The 22,960-nt window shown below is 30.6% G+C and overlaps 1 protein-coding gene across 3 annotated transcripts in view; it reads right to left on the bottom strand.

Annotated features, from left to right (window-relative positions):
* The window catches only part of LOC142321353 (uncharacterized), a 132,761-nt gene that overhangs the window by 33,654 nt on the left and 76,147 nt on the right, over positions 1 to 22,960 (bottom strand). For all 3 annotated transcript variants that reach the window (XM_075359369.1, XM_075359370.1, XM_075359371.1), the window contains exons 11-16: positions 19,406 to 19,687; positions 17,691 to 18,074; positions 14,094 to 14,250; positions 13,791 to 13,963; positions 8,937 to 9,086; positions 8,340 to 8,468 (exon numbers count right to left, since the gene is read on the bottom strand). In XM_075359369.1, the coding sequence (XP_075215484.1) occupies positions 8,340 to 8,468; positions 8,937 to 9,086; positions 13,791 to 13,963; positions 14,094 to 14,250; positions 17,691 to 18,074; positions 19,406 to 19,687 (1,275 nt within the window). The remainder of the gene's footprint in view (positions 1 to 8,339; positions 8,469 to 8,936; positions 9,087 to 13,790; positions 13,964 to 14,093; positions 14,251 to 17,690; positions 18,075 to 19,405; positions 19,688 to 22,960) is intronic.

Raw genomic sequence — 22,960 nt, 5'->3', positions numbered from 1 at the left:
TCTTTCATAAAGGGAAAATATCAATAATGGGAACTTTTAATAAATGTTGTATATAAAAGTTTGTACTACATAAAAAGTAGACCGTTAACAAAAACTGGAATTACAAAATAATTTAATAAAATTAATAAAACTTTTTAAATTTAGAAAAATTTTACAAATTAAAAAAAATCTGTAATTAGTTTATACCGTTGCAAATTTTTTTATTAGATACGGAAGATTTTTCTAAATTAAAAATTTCACATTGTGCCTCTCAAAACTGGACTTGTCTTTTTGTGTAGATACATGTAGCAACACTTCCAACATTTAATGCAATCCTTGGTGAGTAGTTTGAAACCTACAATATTATAACCCGATTGATTTGAGAACTTTTCATCACTTTTTATAGTTTTGTTGTAAAGTGCTCGGTATAAAACTTAAAACAACACTTTCTTTCATATAAATATTTCTGTCAACGTTAACAAACTCATTTGTCTTGAGCTGCAGATTACGCCATCAACTAAAATACTTCATTACGAATACTGGTGTTATTTACAGTGTTTCATTAGATGACATTTTTAAAAAAAATCTACCTTCTAAAAATTCTGTTTAATTCTAAATATATGTGATTGAAAACTAACATCAACAAAGCAAAGCATATGACACTTCCAGTAAAACTTAGTTTTCTGTTGATAGAAAGTGGGCCTTAACATAAGAATATGGAAAGAAATGTAGTCTGCTCCATTATAGTGCAGTAATTTATATAATTACAAAATGTGTAAGAGTGAAACATACAAACTATTTTGACAGACTTATTTTCTCACCTGTTGTTCAGAATGTGTACTGTCTGGAGTAATCTTTATTTCAAGGGACAGGAATTGTAAAACTAATCACTATTTTGATCAATCCATAATAGGTGCCCATTGAAAAGAGGTTTCACTGTATTTTTCAAAATAAAATGCATCCTGAAAAGTAGTAGTTCTGATTTGGGGTGGACTGAGCAAAGTGATAAAAAAAGCCAGTACAAAGCATTATCAAAAAACTAATCTACTTCTTGACATACATCAGTCCAAATCATACTGTAAAAAAGTTCACAACAAAAATCATGCATATTAATTCAACAACTAATGACGAGAAGTAAATTTATAAACAATTATATAAAACTATACAAAGCAGAAATTATAATACACAGACCCCCAGAACTTGCAGTTAGAACAATCTCAAGCAGCAGATGAAAACAGGTTAATGCAACCTTTATAAAATTTTAAGTGATAATTATAAAAACATACATCTTACTGATTTAGAGGCAGAAACAATTAAATGTATTGAAGGCATGATTAAATGGTTTCGGCAAAATGCAATTTCTTATAATAAAATCAAGTAGGTTTTTTCATGCTGATTCTAGAAGACCGTAAATTAATCTGAAAATAAATTTGGGCGATCAATTTAATATCTTCCCTGTCTAAATTTCTAATAACAGTAGTCAGATAACATGATAAGCCCACATAAACATTTGAGTTTGCGATAACTACTACTCAGTCTTTTGCTTTTTAATATTTATTTTTTTATATATTCTTCCGTTCATTAGTCTACGTCTATTAAAAAAAATTTAGTTAAAAACAGTACTTAATCTAAAAACATGGATAAAACAAACTTAGTTCTAAAAATAAATATTTTAGAATTTTTTCTCATAAAAAAAATTGTTCTAAGAAAAAATATTTCCTCACCGCTACAATACAATAAAAATTATCTGTTATCTAAAATAACAGACAATACTTAACTATATAACAACTTATAGCGTTATTGCACAAGTAAATTTTATTCAATATAATTAAGTATTGTAAAATATTATACTGTTATACATAATAAAACAGACATAAATATTTAAACTATTAACAAAATTTTCAACAAAGTAAAATCTTGTAAACTACTGTATACAAATTTTTTTTAGATAATCAACTATTACTCAGCTGAATTGTATCCTCATTATACTGACCGGCTTTTATATTACATATCGGTTTACATATTCTGTCATATTAAATCTATTTTCATGTTTATATATATATATATATAATCTTTCTAAAATGTCTAATCCCTTACCATTTATATTCATTCATATATTTTTTATTTCTAGTATTTTAAAATTTGTCCTATCAGATATTGTATGTTTATTCCTAATCGGATACATTAGAGAAACCCAGTTTACACCTTTTTTATAATTTCTAAAATGTTCCAAGAATCTAGCCTTAAATGATCTAGTGGTTTTTCCTACATAAATATGGTGACATCACAATCATTACATTCTATTGTATAAATACCACTCAAATTATATAAATCAGATGAATCATTGGGTTAATTGAATAAAAATCAGTAATTACTTATACTGATCTTTTCATCAGTGAATACTGAAGTGTAAGTGAATAATATAATTATTTCAGTCAGTAATTCTTTTACTTATTCAGTACCTACTGAAACTACATGCAATACTGATTTTTTTCAGTACTTACTGGATAAGACATGAATAAAAGTTTAAAATTGTTTAAAACCATCAGTAATTACTGAATAATTTTTAAGTAATCCAAGACCATAATGAAAACTTATACAGAAGGTGAAACATGGCTGTTTTTATCAGAGAACGTAAAACTAAAAACTTTAGGGAATGTAAATATTTAAGCGATGATAGATACAGGGAACTGGATCATTTTGACCAGGAGTCGGTGCAGTACTTAACTACTTTATTCTTAGAAGAAAGTAATGAAACTAGAGGTGGTGCCGTTAAGTCCACGATGTAAGATAGAAGTATTTCTTAGATACCACCTACCAGATCCAGGATTCCAAGATGGTGTTGCCAAAGATTTTGGTATTCATAGAACTACAGTTAATAAAATATTTAATGATGTTCTTGAGAAAGTTACTTGTAAAGCTAACGATTGGATTCATTTCCTTTGGACTGTGGATGAAGTTGCAGAAGCTAGAGAGAATGGAGTTACCTGTTTAAAATGCTGAGTGCTATCGAAGCAGTTGACTGCACTCGCGTAGAGATTAGAAAACCAAAAGCATTTGGTGATTCCTACATTAACAGGAAGGGCTATGCAAGCCTTAATGTGCAATTCACCTGCAATGCAGAAGAGAGAATAACGAGTGTTGCAGCAGAATGGCCAGACAGCACTCACGACAGCCACATTTGGAGACGAAGCAATATTTGCAAAGAAGTAAATGGTGCTATTTGCCTTTTGGCAGATAGTGGTTATGGGATAGCCCCCTACCTGCTTACTCCATTTAGTCCAGCACAGACTAGAGAAGGATGATTTTTAATAAAATCCATGCTAAAGAAAGTCACCATAGAGAGAATATTCGGTCAAATAAAAATGCGATTCCCCATATTAGGCAATCTAATTAAAGTTAAATTGGAAAAAATTCCTAAGATTGTTGTTGCTTGTGCCATGTTGCACAATATAGGGAAAACGCTTAATGATACATTTAATACAGAAGAAGGCCGATATCAAGAAAATGAATATGAAGAAGGTAATGAAGACCGGTTTGAAAACGCTGAAATCGAAATGACAGAATTAGAGCTACAACGAAGAGGTCAAGCAAAGAGAAAAGAAGTGATGGCAATTTTGCGACAAATAATTTTAACTGTAACATTATTTTGTAAATCGTATTCATTCATTTTGTTTTGTATAATTGTATGTGTTAATAAAATAAAAGAATACCTAATAAATACTAAAAATAAAGAAAGAAACAAGGAAATATTTAATTTAGGTCATATTTAATTTATAAAAAATTAAATATTTATATTTAATTTTAGGCCAGGTTAGGTTGTATGTCTGTACCTCACTAACCTCGACAATGCCAGTTAGTGAGGTGAACAGAAGCCCGTATATACTTTTAAGGGGGCATTTTCATGTAAAAAAAATTAAATTATTATTTTTTTATACAAGAAAGGTGGTACAGGAATGATTTATTTATTTACTAAAATGACTACAATAAAACATTTATTTAATAAATTAATTAAGAACAAGAAATCCTGATAAAGAGATATTTCCTTCTCCTTCTGTTGCTTAAGTTTCTTGTTTTTTATTTCATTCTGCAATTGTTCGAGTTTCAAGTCCGCTTCTTTTTGTTGGGTTCTTATCAAGGCCAGTTGTTCGATAAAAACAAGTCGCTGCAATTCAACAGTGGACAAAGCAGCCGAATCGTCTGTCTCAAAACTATTTCATTTTCTTTTCTGGATTGCTCTTGCAGAGTCTGAAAGTTGGTTGGTACTTTCAGCCAAAATGCTATTTGAAAGTGATGTTTCTTCGTGTGCAATGCTACAGTCACGCTTTGGCTGTTTTGTGACAATGCCAACTGTAATCGCACCAGGTATTTCATTTATAGTTGGGTTCTCATATTTTTCCAATCTTTCTCCCATATTTTAATATTAATACTTTTTGTTACCAGTAGCTTTTTTGTAAATCTTTTTTTTATTTCAGTTTTCAGGTTATTTAAGATCCTCTTAAGTTTTTCAAAGGAGATTGTTTTGCCAATACTTTTCTCATGTTCAGTTTTTATTTCTTTCCAGGCCTGCTTTTGAGGTTAATGACCTGTTCAATACAACTGAATTCTTCTTAAGAGCATTAATAAATGCAGCTCTACTGCATTCAGCTTTTGTTATATCAAACTGAGTTTTACTACTCTCATGTCTTTTGCTATTGCTAGACATTTTTGGCCGAGCAGGATGAACTAATTACAAATATGAATAACTTGAGCAACAAAAATCCACTGACTTTTCATACAGACTAAAAGGCGGTACCAAGATCAGCTTAGTAATGAACATGTTGACACAGATCCATGAGAAGTGAGTGAATCATAAGTAAATACTGAATATACTTCAGTACACTACACGCAACTACTGATTTCTTTCAGTAATTACTGATCAGCAATAGCAAATGTTTATTCACAAAGATGGCAGTACTTATTATACTTATCAGTATTTGTTATACTTGACCAGTAATTACTTATCAGCAACTACTGATTTTTATTCACTATGGCCTTTATGTTTATTACTTATTAGGTGTTTTATTACATGGTTATTTGTTTAGTACGGGCGTTTTAAATTTATTATCAAAAATATGCCCAACTATTTTATCAGTATATACAGATTTTAAATATACATTGTCATCTTTTTGTGTGCTGTTTAATGTTATTATGTGTATTATTTTTATTTTTGACATTGTTTATTATATATATTATCTACTAAAGAATTATTATAACCATTATATAAGGCAATTTGTTTTATAATACCTATTTCTTTGTTTAATTTACTTTTATTTTCATTATACTTTGTATAATTAATTGCTCTATTTACCATGTTTGTGTTAGTACTAATTTTGTGTGACCAGGGTGATTTGAAGATCTATGTATAAGTTTTGTTAGATGTGGGTTTCCTGTATACTGAAGTTATACATGATTATTCTTATTACTAATTTCAATATTAACATTTAAATAATTTATTTTTTTATTATCAATTTCAAAGGTAAATTTCTGGTAAAAATGCATAATTGCTTAACTTAAAATTATTTATATTTGATTTTAATTTAAATAATTATATATTTAAATTTCACAGTTTAATTTTTAATGTTAATTTTAATTATTTTTTCATATTTCTAAATTTTGTCTTAATTTTTAATTTAACTGAATAAAAGTTTAAAATAAAAAGATTAAAGATTTTAAATTTTAAATAAAATAAATAAATGCACGATTATGTTATTATATTTTACGAAGTTTGCAATGTAATTTGAGATGAATATATAATGTAGCTGATGATGTCAGTAAATCGCAAAATTAATCAAGAACTTATTTTATCCGCTTTATATAAGTTTGGTATTATCTATCTTATATTAAAAAGATCAATAAAATATTGAATTTGAATACTGAAGTAATCGATTATATAAAAAAAACTTCAAGCCATTTTTTCTTAACTATATGTTAATGTTGTTTTACGCTTTAACTAGTATAAACAAAAATATTCTTTTATAAACGGATTTTCCAAAACAAGTCTAAAAAATATGTTTAAACAAAATTTTATCTTTACTTTCATCAAATTCTGGGTAGTTTCAGTAATTATCTCATAATCTCATTTAAACCACAATCATTTTTTATTATAATAAATAATAGCTCAAACAAGAACAAACAAACTATAATAAAAATGCCTATCCATAAACACAAACATAAGACACTACAATACAATTATAAAACCGGAAGCCACATAAGCAGCAGTAACACTCTTCCACCTGAACGAACTATTCAAAGACCAACAGGCTCCAGAAAATCGAAAGAACCTGCACCAACAAATAGTACCAGAAAGTCGGGCAGTGGTGGATCGTGCCCGACAAAGGCATGTACAAAGAGTTAGAACCCACCGCTGTTACTGTGTGTAAGAGGAGACTAGGATTCTTTGGACATATGAGGATGCAGGATTTGAGACTCCTGAAAACAGCTGGTACAGTACAATCTCGACTTGAAAAAAACTGACAGGAAGCAGATGGAGAAAAATAAGAGTGGAACCAAAGGAAATTTGCCTTTGAAAAAATCAAGGACAAAATCACTCTCTTCACACTCAACATGAACATTTTTAACAACAAAAAGGACACAGAGAACGGAACATATGAAAAAGTACTAGGAGGACCACAAGGCTCAAACAGTCACTTTGAAGAGAACTGACTTTAGTCAGTGATAGGATCACAGACTAAAGTGATCCTACATGGTCACAAAAAAAAACTGGCTACAAAATTATAGCATTAAATACCATAACATAAGTACAATCATAATTTACTAATACTGTAATTATTGTTTAATTGTAACATAAATATTTTATTGATAATTTTAATATAAAATTACTTTAAAAATGCATTAATTTATTTATACTTATGATTTATTCACTCTGGCAGTGATTATGAAACAAAGATCATGAGTTTATATTCTCTTACTTAATGAACTACTTTATTTTTAAATCTCAACATATTGAACTGATATGTTTTACTGCTAATATAATTCAACATGTAACACATCCAATTAGACACTACGAACAATACATTCTACATAAACTGCCCGTCGTAAGTGATTTCTCATATACTTCTCACACAAATATAACCTCGCTGTCATTTGAATATGATTGTTTAATAAAATTAAATAATATAATTCTTTTTTTTTTTAATCACAGAGAAAATACTTGGACATGAATTTCCTAAAGGATTCAAAAACTAAAATGATCAAGATTCCAGATCATCGGCCTACAGTCATCTCTCAGTTATACCATAAATGTACTAACTGAATTATTTAATTCTTCTAATAATTTTACTTTGCACCTCAGATGCAAATGTGGAACTGTATAAGTTACATTTCACTTAACAGGAATTCTGCAAACTCTGTTCTTAGAAGAGATATTCTTGTCTGAAAACCTATTCATTATACAACACATGAATAAATATAATTTATAATGGTTTTTTTCTTCATTTAATTTGCAGTTATTTTTAAAATGTACTGTTCAAGCAAGTTGAATTAACCGTGTTTTCATTCTACACATGTTGCCACGTTGTGAAAATCTTTGTCTATGTATGCAGATATGCATCTGTCTGTTTTTGTTTTACAGTACACCAACACATAAAATGTTTTTTAAATAATGCTCACATATTTTTTTGTCATCAAAGTACAATTAAAAAAAAGAAAGATATAGCCATTTTTAACAATTCTATTTAAAGATCACGGTATTGGCATAAATATATAATTATTGCAAATAAGCATTGTTCTTCTATTACAAAGTTGAGTTCAATTTTTTGAATATATTAAGACACAGAAATTTAATCTGACGCAAAATAAAATAAAAGATAAATAAAGAGAAAAAACTATCGGTTAATACATTTAAATAAACCAAATATCTCAAATTATGAAGGCAAGTACTTTTAACGTCTTTTTAAATTAACAGCTATGAGTGTGGAGTATCAAAGGTTTCCATGTATTCTATATGTATGTAGATACTAAAAACTAAAAAACTTAACTTACAATTTAAAGTTTGCTCTTGCACACAATTACTGACAATAAGTTAAATGTTACGCTAAGCAACATCGGTCTGCCGACTTGGAAAACCATTTTTATCTAACTTAAAGAAAAAACTAAGGTTTAATGAGAAACATTTTTCAATTAAGTAACTTTTTACAAAGCCGTAATATCAAAAGTTTTTCATTTTGTCATTGTCATTTTATCAAAAATGTTAGGGTTAACAAAAAAAAATTATATATGTACATTACAAATGTAAAGCAAGAAGAGCCTTGACTAAAACACGAAATGCAACAATATAGAAAAAATGAAACAAAACTTACAGGTGTATACATTGGCGGTCCATATTGGAAGTTTCCAGCAGGGAACCCACTATAGAAATACGCATAAGCAGCTGCAGCTGGTATCGCAGGATTAATTATTGGCTGTTGATGTGCAGCTTGTGTTGCACTCTGAAACAAGAGATACGGCTGAACATTATTTCATTTTAATGCAAAATTTTTAATTGCAGCATATCATAAAATGTTTTAGATAATATGATAATGAAATGAAAAATATTACTGTTGCTAAGAATCAAACTCAGGTCTATTGTAAGAAATCAGCACGCATTTCAAAAATTTAATTTTTTTTTTTTTCAGAAAAATGTTCCTAACTTTTTTTCTGGAATTTTATTTCCTAACACTCCTGGTATAATAAGGTAAGCTTATTTTTAAAATGATATCAAATTGTTTTGATAAATTAAGCAAAGTAAAATTCATCAAGTTGATATTAAATTATTTAAAACCATATACACTTCTAACAGCTGTCCAGAACATCTATTAAATTAAAACAACTTGAAAGTCTTTTTATTCTAGAGTAAATTCATTAAAATATTAGGAACTCTTAAATTACAAATAGTAACATATGGCCTACAACATTACCTGTTGTGAAAGTGTTGATGGAACTGGCGATGTGTTGTTGTCAGACCTAGTAAACCTTACATCAGGCACAGAATAAGCTACACTTGCCAAACCATCCCTTCCTGTCGCTAAGCTTGTGGGAGGTTGGAAACCGATATCAAAATATCCAGGCTGCATTAAAATAAAAATAATAAATAAACAGTAATATCCATTGACCATTAAACCTCATAATAGAAACATTATTTTTAAGTAATAACTAAAATTAATACTAAATCCAAACCAGACTCTTGATTTCAAAAGTCTATGAGATCAACATAAAATCTCCTTTAATTAAAAACCGTTGTTAACTGTAACAGTTTTTTAAACTCATAACTTTCCTCTTGTAAAATAGATAAAAATTGGAACACAACTTTTATTTCTTATAGATAAAATTGTAAATAAATAGAGAATGAGCTCAAAGCAGAAAAGGGATAAATGAGAAATCCCAAAATATACAACATTATCATTATATCAAGTGTTCCGTAAACATACAAGGCGTATTTCAGGAATACATTCTATAGGTTAAAATGAAGAAGAGTTCATATAAAACATGGGATCCATAACACTCTTTTCGAATTACATTTAGAGTAGGAATAAGTGGACAAAATGTGCACTTCATTTAGTAATTTAAGGAAATTTTAATCTCAATTGCTATTTACTAAAATAGTAAAAATAATGTATATTTTAAATCTCGTATATATTATTTATGAATTACAATTTTATTGACAAAAAAAAAATGATCAGTTGAATTAATATAATACTTTTATTAATCTGTTAATAAAATTTAATTTGATTAACAAATGCAATAATAGAGTTAAGGTCTTTATTATTGCATCTTTTTGCAGCAAGGATGGAAATTATTACTAAAAACATGTGCTAACACATGAAGAAAAGATTAGAAGCTTTTGAGAATGTTAAAAATCAGATGGGTGGATAAAGTGACAAATGAAGAGGTATTGCGGCAAATAGATGAAGAAAGAAGCATTTGGAAAAATATAGTTAAAAGAAGAGACAGACTTATAGGCCACATACTAATGCATCCTGGAATAGTCGCTTTGATATTGGAAGGACAGGTAGGAGGAAAAAATTGTGTAGGCAGGCCACGTTTGGAATATGTAAAACAAATTGTTAGGGATGTAGGATGTAGAGGGTATACTGAAATGAAACGACTAGCACTAGATAGGGAATCTTGGAGAGCTGCATCAAACCAGTCAAATGACTGAAGACAAAAAAAAAAGTGCTAACACTGACAAATGAACTTATAAAAATTTTCAATTATGATTATAATGAATGTAGGTAAACTTGACTGTCGTACAACGCTGAATAGTTTCCTTAAAATGAAATATTTAACTAACAATAATTTGTACAAATAACACAAAATTGTTCTGCAAATTCATCTTCTTTTCTATGAAAATCAGTACCCTAAAATAATTTTTCCGATATTAATTTATTATATATAACAGTTGAGACAGAAAAAAGTGAACTGCTTTATATTTAACATTAAGAGTAGCTCTATATTCCGATTAGTAGGACATCATTCAGAATGTGCAAAATCTTATCTATTCAATTACCTGACACAACTATGGATTGCTTTAGATATAACGGTTCAAGTTTATTATTACATCAAATTTAAATGAGTTTACACTTTACTCATAGAGAATGGCAGATTATATTTACTTTGGATTTGTGGTTTGTTAAAACTATACTTAGAGCATGTCTAAGATAACCTAGCGTAGTTGATATGCAGCTGGTGGCAGGCCATGGAAGCAGCTATGTGTTGAAAAGGCCCAGCTATTATTGAATAACCTTGACCGATGTTAAAAAAACCTGTTGAAAAAGCCCAGCTAATATTGAGTAACCTTGACTAACCGACAGGGAAGACTTAAAAAAATTCAGGAAGTCTAGGGTCGAGTGTAGGGCCAGGGAGACAGCCTCAGGATGTTTTTGGCCCGCCCACATGCAAGAGTGGGAGGGTCGGAGCACACTGATGATGGTATAGAGGACTCTTGATGATGATGTGACTCTTGACTCTAGATGATGTGAGAGGGTCATGGACAGAGGAAAGGTTATGTGCAATGCACGCCTGGAGCTTGTAGAGAAGGGCCGGGGAAGATAGCTCTCCAGTGTAGGGGCCTGTTGGCTGTCCAGAAGAGGAAGTTGGCGTGTTCCTATGAGGCTGGAGGGATATCCTTGGGAAAGCCCCTTGAAGGGATAAGTCAGGGAGCACAAACTGCTGCCACGACACCCTGAGGTGACTTGTGTTGTGCCTAACGGCAGATAGACATGTGAACAAACAAAGCATTTGCAGTACAAGTAGCCATTGCCAATGAGCGACAACTTAAATAAATGAAAAATAAACGGCATTTTAAACTATTTATTTTAAATAGTTTATCTTTTTTATTTGGGATAAGTCATTAGTTTATATTAATTTTTAACGTCTTCAGCAGTATCATTTCTCTCACTGCACAACTACATCTTTGACGTAGTTGTCCGTTATTATTTTCTCCGCATGCGTGTCCATTACTCTGTAATGGACACGCATTCAGAGTAACTGATTTCAGATTGCAGCAAGTGATCACAGAATTTCTTCCAATATACTACAGACAGTTCATTAAATTTCTGTTGAACCATTTCTTTGACGTAGATTTCATTACATATATTAACAGCAGCTACATCATTCTTTACTTTTGCCCAAATTATTCGATCGTGTTTAACTCTGGATAATAGGGTGGCAATTTCAACACGCTGTTTTCTGTATTTTCCAAATATATTATCCTGAGAAAACTCTTCATAGTGTTTTGTTCAATTCTGCTACGAGTCAATATAATTCAGAATTGAGCATAGTCGCATTACCAGGAATGATTTGTTTTTGTAACCAGTCTAACAAAACTGCCATTCTACAATTACAATCTAGATTTGGATACAACTTTTTATTATTATGTTAAGAAGCATTGATTACTAAAACTGAACGTTCTGGAAGATTTGCTAACAATAGATTTCCCACCCATTTTTCATCATTTTTGGTGTTTATAAATTTGATGAATGATTTAAAAATTAAAAGCGCATTAGGAATAACCACCAGTCTCATTGCCTGCGTGAACGATTATTAGTCTCTTTTCTTTATTAATATTTTTTTATAGCCACTGTAGTAGCGCAATCAGTCCAGGCTTTGCTTTTCATGTGTGTGAAATGAATATACCAATCCACCAGAAAAAAAAGTGCCCTTCCTTCTCTGCCCATCCATTAAAAAAAAAAAATACTCATGTATTTTTTTTTTTTTTAATGGATGGTACACATTTAAATCATATATTTCATAATTTTTATTAAAAGTTGTCTGTTATAATCATCTGTTATTTTCCACTTGAAACCCATATTCAACAAAAGTTTTCAACAACTGAAAAATATTTCAAATAATTTTGAAAAATATACTTTAATTTAAGAAATAATATAGATAATTTATGTCAAGAATTGCTTCCTCAACCTTAATGTATTTTTAAACACTAAGTGCAGTCAGCTATACAACATAGTTACAAAGTAGTCTCTCCACTACATATAGTACACTCCCATCTTCTCTCACAAGTGCGCATCCAGTTACTACAGGAGGTTAACTTTGTTGGATTATATATCTTTTCGATTCCATATGCTACATAGTCAACAAGCAACGCTAACAATGAACAACTGTTACACACCATATCAGTTTCATAAGAAATCAGTAATTATACAATCACCCTTAATGAAATCAATATTACTTTTCTTTACAGTCATTGAATTTGATGCAGGCATGGGCCTCATACTAAAATAAAAGAAATGTGAAGTTAAACAAGTTGATTAAGGTTAACAATTAAATCACTAACTTGTCAATTAAAGTACTCTTTCTTAATTTTTGTGAAAATAATGATTTCTAGCAAGGAAGCGGTTGGTATCATAGACAATGAGTTTCAGAGAAAGTAATTATTAAAAGTTTTTTCTCACTTAGGCAGTTTAGGAGGTTTAAAAGAAACAGCAGATGATACACAGCTAGCTATTCTCAGTAAATTAATCTTTTGCAGACAATATTTAATAGCAAATTAGCATTTTCTGATAGTTATTGATTACTCAGTTTAATTTCCAAAATTAATTGAGATCATTGATTGAATTCAAATCATTGATCTTTATTAATTAAGTCTGTAATCTCTTGCAAGAACAATTCCTGAAAAACATAATCGGTAGTAATATTCTAATAAGAAGCATCCTGTATTTACCTGGCTAGTCTTAACCTCAGATTAAAACTCTTAATTCTAACACAATAAATTTATATAACATAAAATGATTATACATTATAAGTTAACATTTTATATGTTTACTGCTCATACAGAGTTGATTATGATAAGTTACATGAACCAGCAAGTAAACAAAATACTATGGACAAATGCCACAGATCTGGAGTATTCTATTTTTCTATTCTACTACTTAAAAAGTGAAGAAAGGGCAAAAGTAACAAGTCAGATTAGACTCTAGTTTAAGAAGCCAAAAAACAACAGATTTTTTTACTTTTCACAAGAGTAAAATTATCCCACTAAAATTGTTATGTTCTCTTCAAAAGTTTTACTACATGTTTACTTTAATGGCTACTCCATTAAATAATAAATTTAAACAAGTTAAAAAATAAAAATATAGTATAATATATTTTTAATACAGTTGCTTGTCAGTTCAATTTTATGTATAATATTAATAATAATTTATATCTTATTCTGTAGCAAAAGTTGTTTTAATAAATTCACTAGATCGTTGACTTTTTGAAAACAATTATTAGAAATCAAACGTCTGTATCGATCAATTAATTAATATGAAACTTACATTAACTACATGCGGTGGTAGTCTTTGTTGAATGACTTGTATTGCTGCATCCTCATAACTAAAAACTGGTTGTTGATAATACTGAAGACCACCGGTTTGACTCATAATATACTGTGTACCCAGTATAGGAGGCACACCAGCAGGAATATTTGGTACAACTCCGCTTTTACTAACTGTAAACAAAAGTATTTCCAAATTAACATGATGCACATGAAACGGGCTGGCTATTGTTACATATTCTTAAACGCTTCAAAGAAATTAATATGCGATGAAAATATAATGAACCTGCTTAAATGAATTTACCTGCAGGTATTGAAGCTACTTTAGTCGAAGATGCTGCTGCTCCTGCCATTTGGCTTGAACCAGAAAGACCTAATGAAGGTGTAGCACTTGCTGTGGTCACTGGAGCGATAGATGACACCGCAACAGTCATTGAATTTGATGCAGGCACGGCCTCATACTAAAATAAAAGAATGAAGCGTAATAGGAAAAAAGTAATCTTTTTAGACTGAAAAATTACAGGAATAGTTCAAAATTAAAGTATGTCTTAAGTTATTCTTACAGAAATATTTTTCCAAAGAAGCTGTTTGCTTTCCAAAATAAGAAAACAAAAATTTGTTTACTTCTTGAAATGCGTAATTTTTTAATATAAATAGTGTTCAGGCTAAAGGTATCCAAAAGTAACAGCTTTTATTAACAGAACCGATTAATATAATTTAATAACTTTTAATAATTTTTTTTTTAATAAACAAACATTCAAAGTTTTAATGTAGGTTATTAAGTTCAATGTGCATCTCTTGTAGCCTGACAAATATTTAGACAATAATCTAACTCTTGCCAGGTGTTTAGGGGCAGCTGTGGCACATTATTATTCCAACAACTTCAACAGCCAAATTCAACATCATCAGTTGACCTTTCACACACATATGAAAAATTGCCTCGTTTAATAACAAAGTATCAAGATAATTAGGATTGTTTTCGACACGATGTATTACCTCTGCAACAAACTGATATTATAGTTGACAAACATTCGGTTAATGCAATGACTTGTAACTTGTATGCTCACAAATGGGGCCACTTATGAACAATATTGTAAATAATGGAACAAAGAATTTGCAGTAAATAATTAGCCAGCCAAATTGATTTTCCAGGACTGGTAGTGAGCACACTGCATACACAATCCACAGTCTCATCATTAACTGAAACTTTTGGATGATTTCCAATTTGTGAAACTAAGCTCACGGTCTCGCTTGAAGTTGTATCTCACTGACAAAAAGACTTAGATATAGGATTGATATTCCATTCAGTTTGTACATGCTGTGTTGAACATGCGTAACTAATGAAACTCTGCTGTTATTAAGGGCCTGCATCTCAACAGACAATTATATTGCAAATCAGCTTGCCTGCACATGCATATTCCACTGTCCTTCATAGTATACAGAACAAATCTTCAAGATATTTCCCGTCGATTGAGCCTACATAAAGAGTTTGTGACGGGTTTTCTAAATATAGGCAATTTCTTTCAGATAACTTTAGCCCAGACACCCTATATAATATACTTTGTATTAAAAAATTGAACAGAAATTAATGCAAGTGAAAACTTGCTAATGCTATGAAATCTAATACCGCTACTTGTCTTTTGAAGTTGTAAAAAAATTTGATTGAAATAAAACTATCTTTGTGCATGTGGGTGTGTTTGTTTTATTCTTTTGTAAAGAAATAAATTTGTTAACTTTAGTAACATTTTCTGGGAAACAATGTTATATATAGAATCTTGATAAACATCTTAATTACTTATAATGATTTTTTTGTAAACAAAAGAAAATTTCTGAATAGAATATGACAGTACTAAAACTGTATGTGAGTAACCACCATACATTAAACACATCTCATTATAATTACTTGATTTTACAGATATGTGATCTTTCAATGTTCATTAGAGGATAAAGATAAGCTTATTTGAAATATTTTTTTGAGCACATAAATAATTAATACTCTTACAGCAATTAAAAGTTCATTAAAAATCTCTCCCTTTAGATTCTGTTAAGTTCTTGTGTACTAACTATTCAACAAAACTTTATTCTTAAAAATATGCAACAGAGACTGCTATTGAAGAATATTTTCCATTAGAAAAGAATATATATGAAATTGATATAGTACGTTAACATTTTTATTTGTCCCATTGCAATGAGTTAAATCCAGGAAAAAACCTTTTATCTGAGAATATATTTTTGAAAAAATACCTGAAGAACCTATCTTTTAATCAAATTCATTAGAAAATAATTACCTCAAAGAAAGAAATTCAAACTTAAATATGCAAGCAATAAGAAAGAGAAAGTTAAAATGGTATATTTTTTCATGCCAAGTTTTCTTTCTCTTAAGCTAAGATTTCGAGGATTAGAACTCTACAAATTTCTTTTACAGGAACAATATTTTTCTGTTGATGAATTTTTAAATAATACTAATAAACAAAAAAAAATAATTGCTTATCTGCACCCTGTAAATAATTTTCCATAGCAGCTTCTAAATTATTTTGTAATATTTTTTTTATTTAATGTACTACCATTAAACATTATTACATCTTATACTAATGTGATATATTATATAATGCAGTTTTTTCTATAGCTGTATTATAACATTTGGAAACCTGTATCGCATAATGAGGGTCATTATGAAACAAAGTCTGAAATAAGGTAAAAATGTAGACCGCATGAAAAAATGAATAAATATAAGGAGTATGAACATTAAAAAATCTAAATTGCAATTTTAAACATTAAATATATATGTAGGCTACTGTGGGTAAATTATCAGATTCTTAAAGACAATCTTATGAATGATTTAATTAAAAGAGAGTAATTTGACATGGAAATCTTTCGTAAGGAACACCATTTTATCAAATCATCAAAATTTTAGCAGAAGAAAATAGCTTAATCACAATTTTATAAAATGCAAGCATTAGCACAGGCAAAAAGACTAAATGATTCATATGGAAAAAAAAATCCCAATCGACTTAAGTAGCTTTAGGAGTAATTCTGTTTTACCTAACATGCTAGTTTACAGCACTACATATCAGGGCAACTTAGTAGCGAAGTTGTGTCTTAATACGGTGCAACATTTGAAGTGTATTAGTAGAAGGCACACGCTCCAAGCCAGTGCAAACTCTGGATTTGTGTCCTGTGTCACAAATACATGTGTAACTGGGTAAATTTTGTCTCTATAGTAAATGCAAAATTACTACTTCAATTAAAAGAATCATCAGATATAACAAACCATAAACAAATTACACATTATCAATAACTTTTACATTTGCGTCCTGAGCCACAAGCACATCTGCAACTCTGGATACATTTTGTTCTCTACAGCACATGCAAAATTAATAATTCAATTAAAAAAAAAATCACATTATAACAAATCATAAACAGATTACACATTGTCAATAACTTTTACATTCAAAAGCTGTTAATATTCCTTAGGCAATGATTGAGATCAACTAAAAAAAAAATACACTTTAATTCAAAATAAAAAATTCCACTTGGACAAAAACATTGTATTCCTTATCTTATAACCGATCAAAAAGGCAATGACCGAGAACAAAATGAAAACACGTGCTTTAATTCAAAATACAAAATTCCACTTAGACTGAAGATCAGTAAATTTTCTCTTACGGCTAACAGGAATTTGTTTCATCAATTCAAGCCAAGCTCAGTATATATAACTACTAGTGACTGTCATAAGAAAAATAGAAATTAAGTATAAAAAGCCAAATAAATATAATTGAAAATTACACCAAACCTAAGAAAAAATATTTTAAGAACCGTCTTCAACTTTATGTAGCAATGGAACACTGTTACATTGGAATCTAATAAGAGTAATTTAATCATTACTTAACAGTATTGTTACCTGAGAGTCCTTTGATGAGTTTGAGCTAAGCGTAGCACCGCTTATTTTATGACTCTGTTGTGTCGATACAACAGGCGGGTTAGTAGAGTTATAACTATTATGATATGGATATGTGGTGCCATATACTGCTGAAACAGCCGACTGTGGAGGGTAAGCTTGTCCTGCACTTTGATAACCTCCTGTTGACCCTGCTGTAGGATAAGTGGCATAAGGATACGATGCCCCTGTCGTCTGATGCGCACCACTATATGAATTTGTATTCGGATACGCATTTACCGACGGGGTTGTTGCAGCACTATTAACAGATGTCGTATAACCTCCTGAACCTGCCGAGGCATAACCTCCGACTTGCGATGAATTGTACACATTTGTACTAGATGTTACCTGAGGACAAACAGTAAAATAGTTCAACTTTTTGAAAAAATTTGGAGAGCAGATAGGCACTACCAAAATAACTTAATCACAAATAAAACATATGATATGTGTATGTGAAGTAAAACAACAAAATATTAACAGCTATTGTATTCATGTTATCCTCTGAATCCTCCTAACTAGGACAAATATTACTATTTATTAAGAGAGGAGATATGAATTAAACACCTACATGTATTACAAGCCAATTGTTATTATAGCTGTATAACAATATGTTACATAACAAGAAATCAAAATTCTTTTTATATTATCTACAAGATTTCAATGAAGTATCTTTTTTTTGAATGATTAGAGAGAGCAACAGAAAATATTTTTCAAGAGGTAATTCTATTTTTTTATGAAACTAAAAATTTTGCCAATAAGATCTACTACAGCATTTTATATTTCTGGCAATTTATTAAATAATAATATTATAATATGCACGAACTCCTTTTAGGAATTTTAATGCTTCTTTACTTTTCATACATTAAATTCAAGTTTTATTGTAAGTTTAGAAAAGTCTTCCCATTGCTCAAAACACTAGATAACCCTTGTTTTTTCCTAACTAATATAGGCCAAAACAGAAAGAATTTAATAAAGATTAATCTTAACCTTGGTTAACTGGAAACTTTGGTTCAATTATTACAATGAAATTGAAACCGATTTACACTTTCACTTCAATTACAGATAGAAACATAGGAGTCGCAAAAATTTATTTTTCCTTCTTACAGTGAAAATATGACCAAGTTTTTTAACAACAAAATAAAAAATCCTAATTTACATACAACTTTTTCAATCTGTATGTTATTTGGATTATATACACTTGTTTTTATTTTCATGAAGCAAAAAATATGTGGGTGCACTGTTGCAGAGAAAAATGTACAACTTGTTTTCCTTACTACCTCTGTCCAAAATTTTATTAATATTATGACACGATTGATTTTAACATTTTGGGTATTAATACTCTTCGTGAAAGATGTCCTTTAAGTCTGATTGACTTAAATGCATGGAAAGAATCCCATGAAATATTACTGCATTGTTTTGAATATCTATTGATCAATAGTCTGTTGATTTATTTTTTGACAGACCTTATACACGAATAAGAATGCACAGGTTCTCATTAACATATTTTCCTATTCCTACAGATTCCTTTCTCTTTATCTTGTGAACCTTCTTTTGCATTTTCAATCTGAGTTTTCAAATATAATGCTCTTTAACAGATACCATTAATGCATATTACTTTTGATAGACTAATATAAAAATTAAATCATTCTGTTACAATTTAATTATACGCTTCAATATACCTGAGTTGTGGAATAACTGGAAGAATTATATGTTGATACTGGCGTCTGGTAGGCGGGTGCCGATGTCTTTTGGTATGCCGATGGTGTCTGATAGATACTAGTAGGTTCAGAGGCTGTGCCGTATGATAATGATGATGCGTCCGCCGTTTTAGAAGACACTGAAGTTAATTCAGATAAACTGGTTGATGTACCAGATACAACAGTACCAGATCTAACAGAACTTGTTCCATATGAACTGCTAACGACCGGCTCCGACTGTATGAGTGATTCTCCGCTTGATAACTGTGAAACAGCAGTAAGGCGTTTAATAATATCAAATTACAGTTAATCTCTAGCAAAATACTGACAGACAATCTGTTTTAAAACTGAACAGTGGTCAAAATAAAATATAGTACGAATTAAAAATATATTTATAGGCTCTTCAAGACATTTATATATAAATAACAGTATAAAAAATGTTAGCCGATCTGATAAAATATTCATCATAACAAAATATTTAATACTTATCCAATGATTTAAAAAACCTAATAAGACTGACTAAAATTCCACATCAGTTGCTTGATCTCACCATAATACTGAATTGTTATGAAAAATTCCTTAATCATTTTTAAAAAAAAAAAGTAAGATCTCTATACTTACAGAGACAATAAATTTTAAAAACAATAAATATTAAAAAAACCAAACTTAAATCTTTTAAAGATTTATTTTATTCCACTGTACTGTTAAATTGTATTTAAATTTGATTAAAAACCACCTAGTAAAGAATATTGAATATTCTTTACTAGCTAGTTTATTTAATATAATTTAAATATGTATTAATCTATTTAAATAAAAATTTTTTTGTAGTCCATATTTCCTCTGTATGTAAATTCTTGCTAATTATATAATATAAACTTATTCAGCCACTTCACAAAGTACAGAATTAAAGACACACTTCCTTTTTAAATTTTTTTTACATTTACACATTAGAATACATATATGTTAAAATTTTTAGAACAAATATTTGTTCAGTGAATGTTTTTTTAAATTTAAAACATTATAATATTTTTAATTTTCTTTAACATGTTGTCAATATGTTAATACAGTACTGTACTATGTTGAGTACAAACTGGTGCATCGGTTTGAGTCAACAAATATCCATGAGTGAGCATGGTGTATTATCCTATTCGCAAATGGCAGTCCTCTCAAGTTAATTCTGCATGAGAAGCTCCACGGTGAAATAGTGTTCTTAATAGGGCAAAGATTGTTGTTCATGGTAGCATCCCATTCACTTTGCCACTCATCACGAACCAACCTCTTCAGGAAACAGACAGGTAGTTAGAAGCCACACGATTTGTGAAAGGAGGCTGGAAACAAGCCTCCTTTGCTGCACTATCTGCACGCGCATGCCTGAAATTCCTATATGCCTGAGGATCCAGCAGAAGTTCACCGTTGTAATTACGTCTAGTCATTTGCAAAATTACGCAATGAGTTTCGCAGACAACAGGGTGTCTAGAGTATACGTCAATTGCCTGTAGGGCACTCATGGAATCTGAGCAAACAAGAACATGTCGATATTTTGGGCTAATTATATGTAAGACCTTCTTGGTGGCATACAGTTCAGCATCAAAAATACTGGTGATGTTTGCAATGTTTCATTACAAACAACAAAACCACAACCAACAGAATTAATGTTTCTAGATCCATATAAACTGTAACATAAGGTTTTCATGCAACTTATAACATTGTAATATTCGTTTTTAAGATAACAGGATTTGTGTTTTTGTTATTATATTGACAAAGTTCAAAGCAATAATTAAGTGAGAGGGCTGCCAAGGAGGGTAATAAACATGGAGCAACAGTAAGGACTGGAGGCAATTGTATACTTAAGAGCTGAGAAAAGGAGTCCATCTCTTATGCCTCCTAATGGAGCAGTAGATGTTGGCCGTTCCTGGTATTAACATGCTGGTCTAAGAATAACACATCAAAGGTTGGGCGAGTTGGTTGTACTTTAATGCGAGCCACATAAAAACATATCATTTGCTGGTGTTTATTAATGGCTCACCACTATCCACCGGCAGACTTGAGTGAAAAGCATCTGTGGTAAGATAGATGAACAAATGATGGACTTCATGAACCATATTTAGTGCGTTGGCCTGTGCCAATGAATAAGCTGTGCAGCCATATTAAAGTGGAAATGGACCAGAGCTTGGTAGAAGCGCAACATACATACATGATCAGCTCCCAAACGACTACTTGAAAAACTCTCAGCACGTCTAACATTTTTAAACATTTTACCTTCAGCTCCTTCAAATGTGTTACCCATGTTAGTCGTTGGTCAAACGACATACATAGAAATCTAACCTGCACGCATGCTTCAACTGGTCCACCATGTAAATACAGTTGAGGATCAACTTGCTCCCTCAACCTGAAAAAGCAAATGCCCTTGGTTTTTTCCAGGAAAAACATTAATCCAGTAGTAGATTTACACTACGATTCTTACCTGTGGCTACAAAGAGAAAAATCAGGTAGCTTCTACAGGCTATGTAAATAGAAAAATTATCTAAAAATAAAGAACAGATTACCGATTTTCACACCAGTTTGTAATTAGAAAAACTATGTTTTTTTTTTTATTTTCACTGTTTATGGCTATGGCAAACAAAGTAACACTTAGAACACGTCCCTGAGGAACCTTTTTCTAGTATGAAACTTTCAGATACCACTGTTCCAACTCACACTTGGAAGGACAGACTACTGAGGAAACCCATTATAAATCTGAGACAATTACCTGTACATCCCATTCATTAAGTGTAATTAGGATTCCTCTCCTCCATGTGGTGTGATACACCTTTTGCAAGCCGAGCAATAAGCCACCTTTGCATTGGCAAAATAAGAAGGCATTTTGAATAGCATTTTCCAAGGAAATAATGTGATCAATACATGATCTGCCCTGGCAGAAACCGCATTGTTCTGGGACAATGAGTTTCTCTCAAGGTACAAGATTAGATGGCGATTTACCATTCGTTCCATTACCTTGCACAGATTACTGATCAAGGAGATGGGATGATAATTTGTTGGACATGATTTATCCTTACCAGGTTTCAGTATAGGGATAATCAGAGTGCCTCTGGCCAAGAATCTAGAAAACACCTGGTAAGAGAATACCCTATTACAAGGCCCCCGCCGCTTTGCAGTCCAATTGGCTGCAACGTATATACCCAAACACTCATGGTTCAAACTTTTCTCCATACAACAGACGACTGTGTTGTCTGAAAAATGGATTTGATGTAATTTAATTGAGATTTTCATTTAACATCCCGAAACACTTGATGGGAAACAGCCCTTGCGCTGCAGAAGCTGTAGAGCAATTCATTCATTGGTCTTCCAACTGAAATTACATGAAGCCTATCTTTTAGTCCACGCTTGCAGTCTTCATCCCAGCAAAGAACTGCAGTTCGCTTGGATTTCCTGATGTCAAAAGGATGAATTCAGTCACTCTATCGAGAATCTGATGTATAAACTAGGCGAGTTGGTGGATCGCAATATCGTTCTTGTCACACTGGATGAAGGAATCCT

The sequence above is a fragment of the Lycorma delicatula genome, chromosome 3, assembly GCF_047948215.1.
Source record: "Lycorma delicatula isolate Av1 chromosome 3, ASM4794821v1, whole genome shotgun sequence".
NCBI classification, from domain to species: Eukaryota; Metazoa; Arthropoda; class Insecta; order Hemiptera; family Fulgoridae; genus Lycorma; species Lycorma delicatula.
Note: the sequence above shows the minus strand (reverse complement) of the source record. Positions and strands in the feature narration are given on the sequence as shown.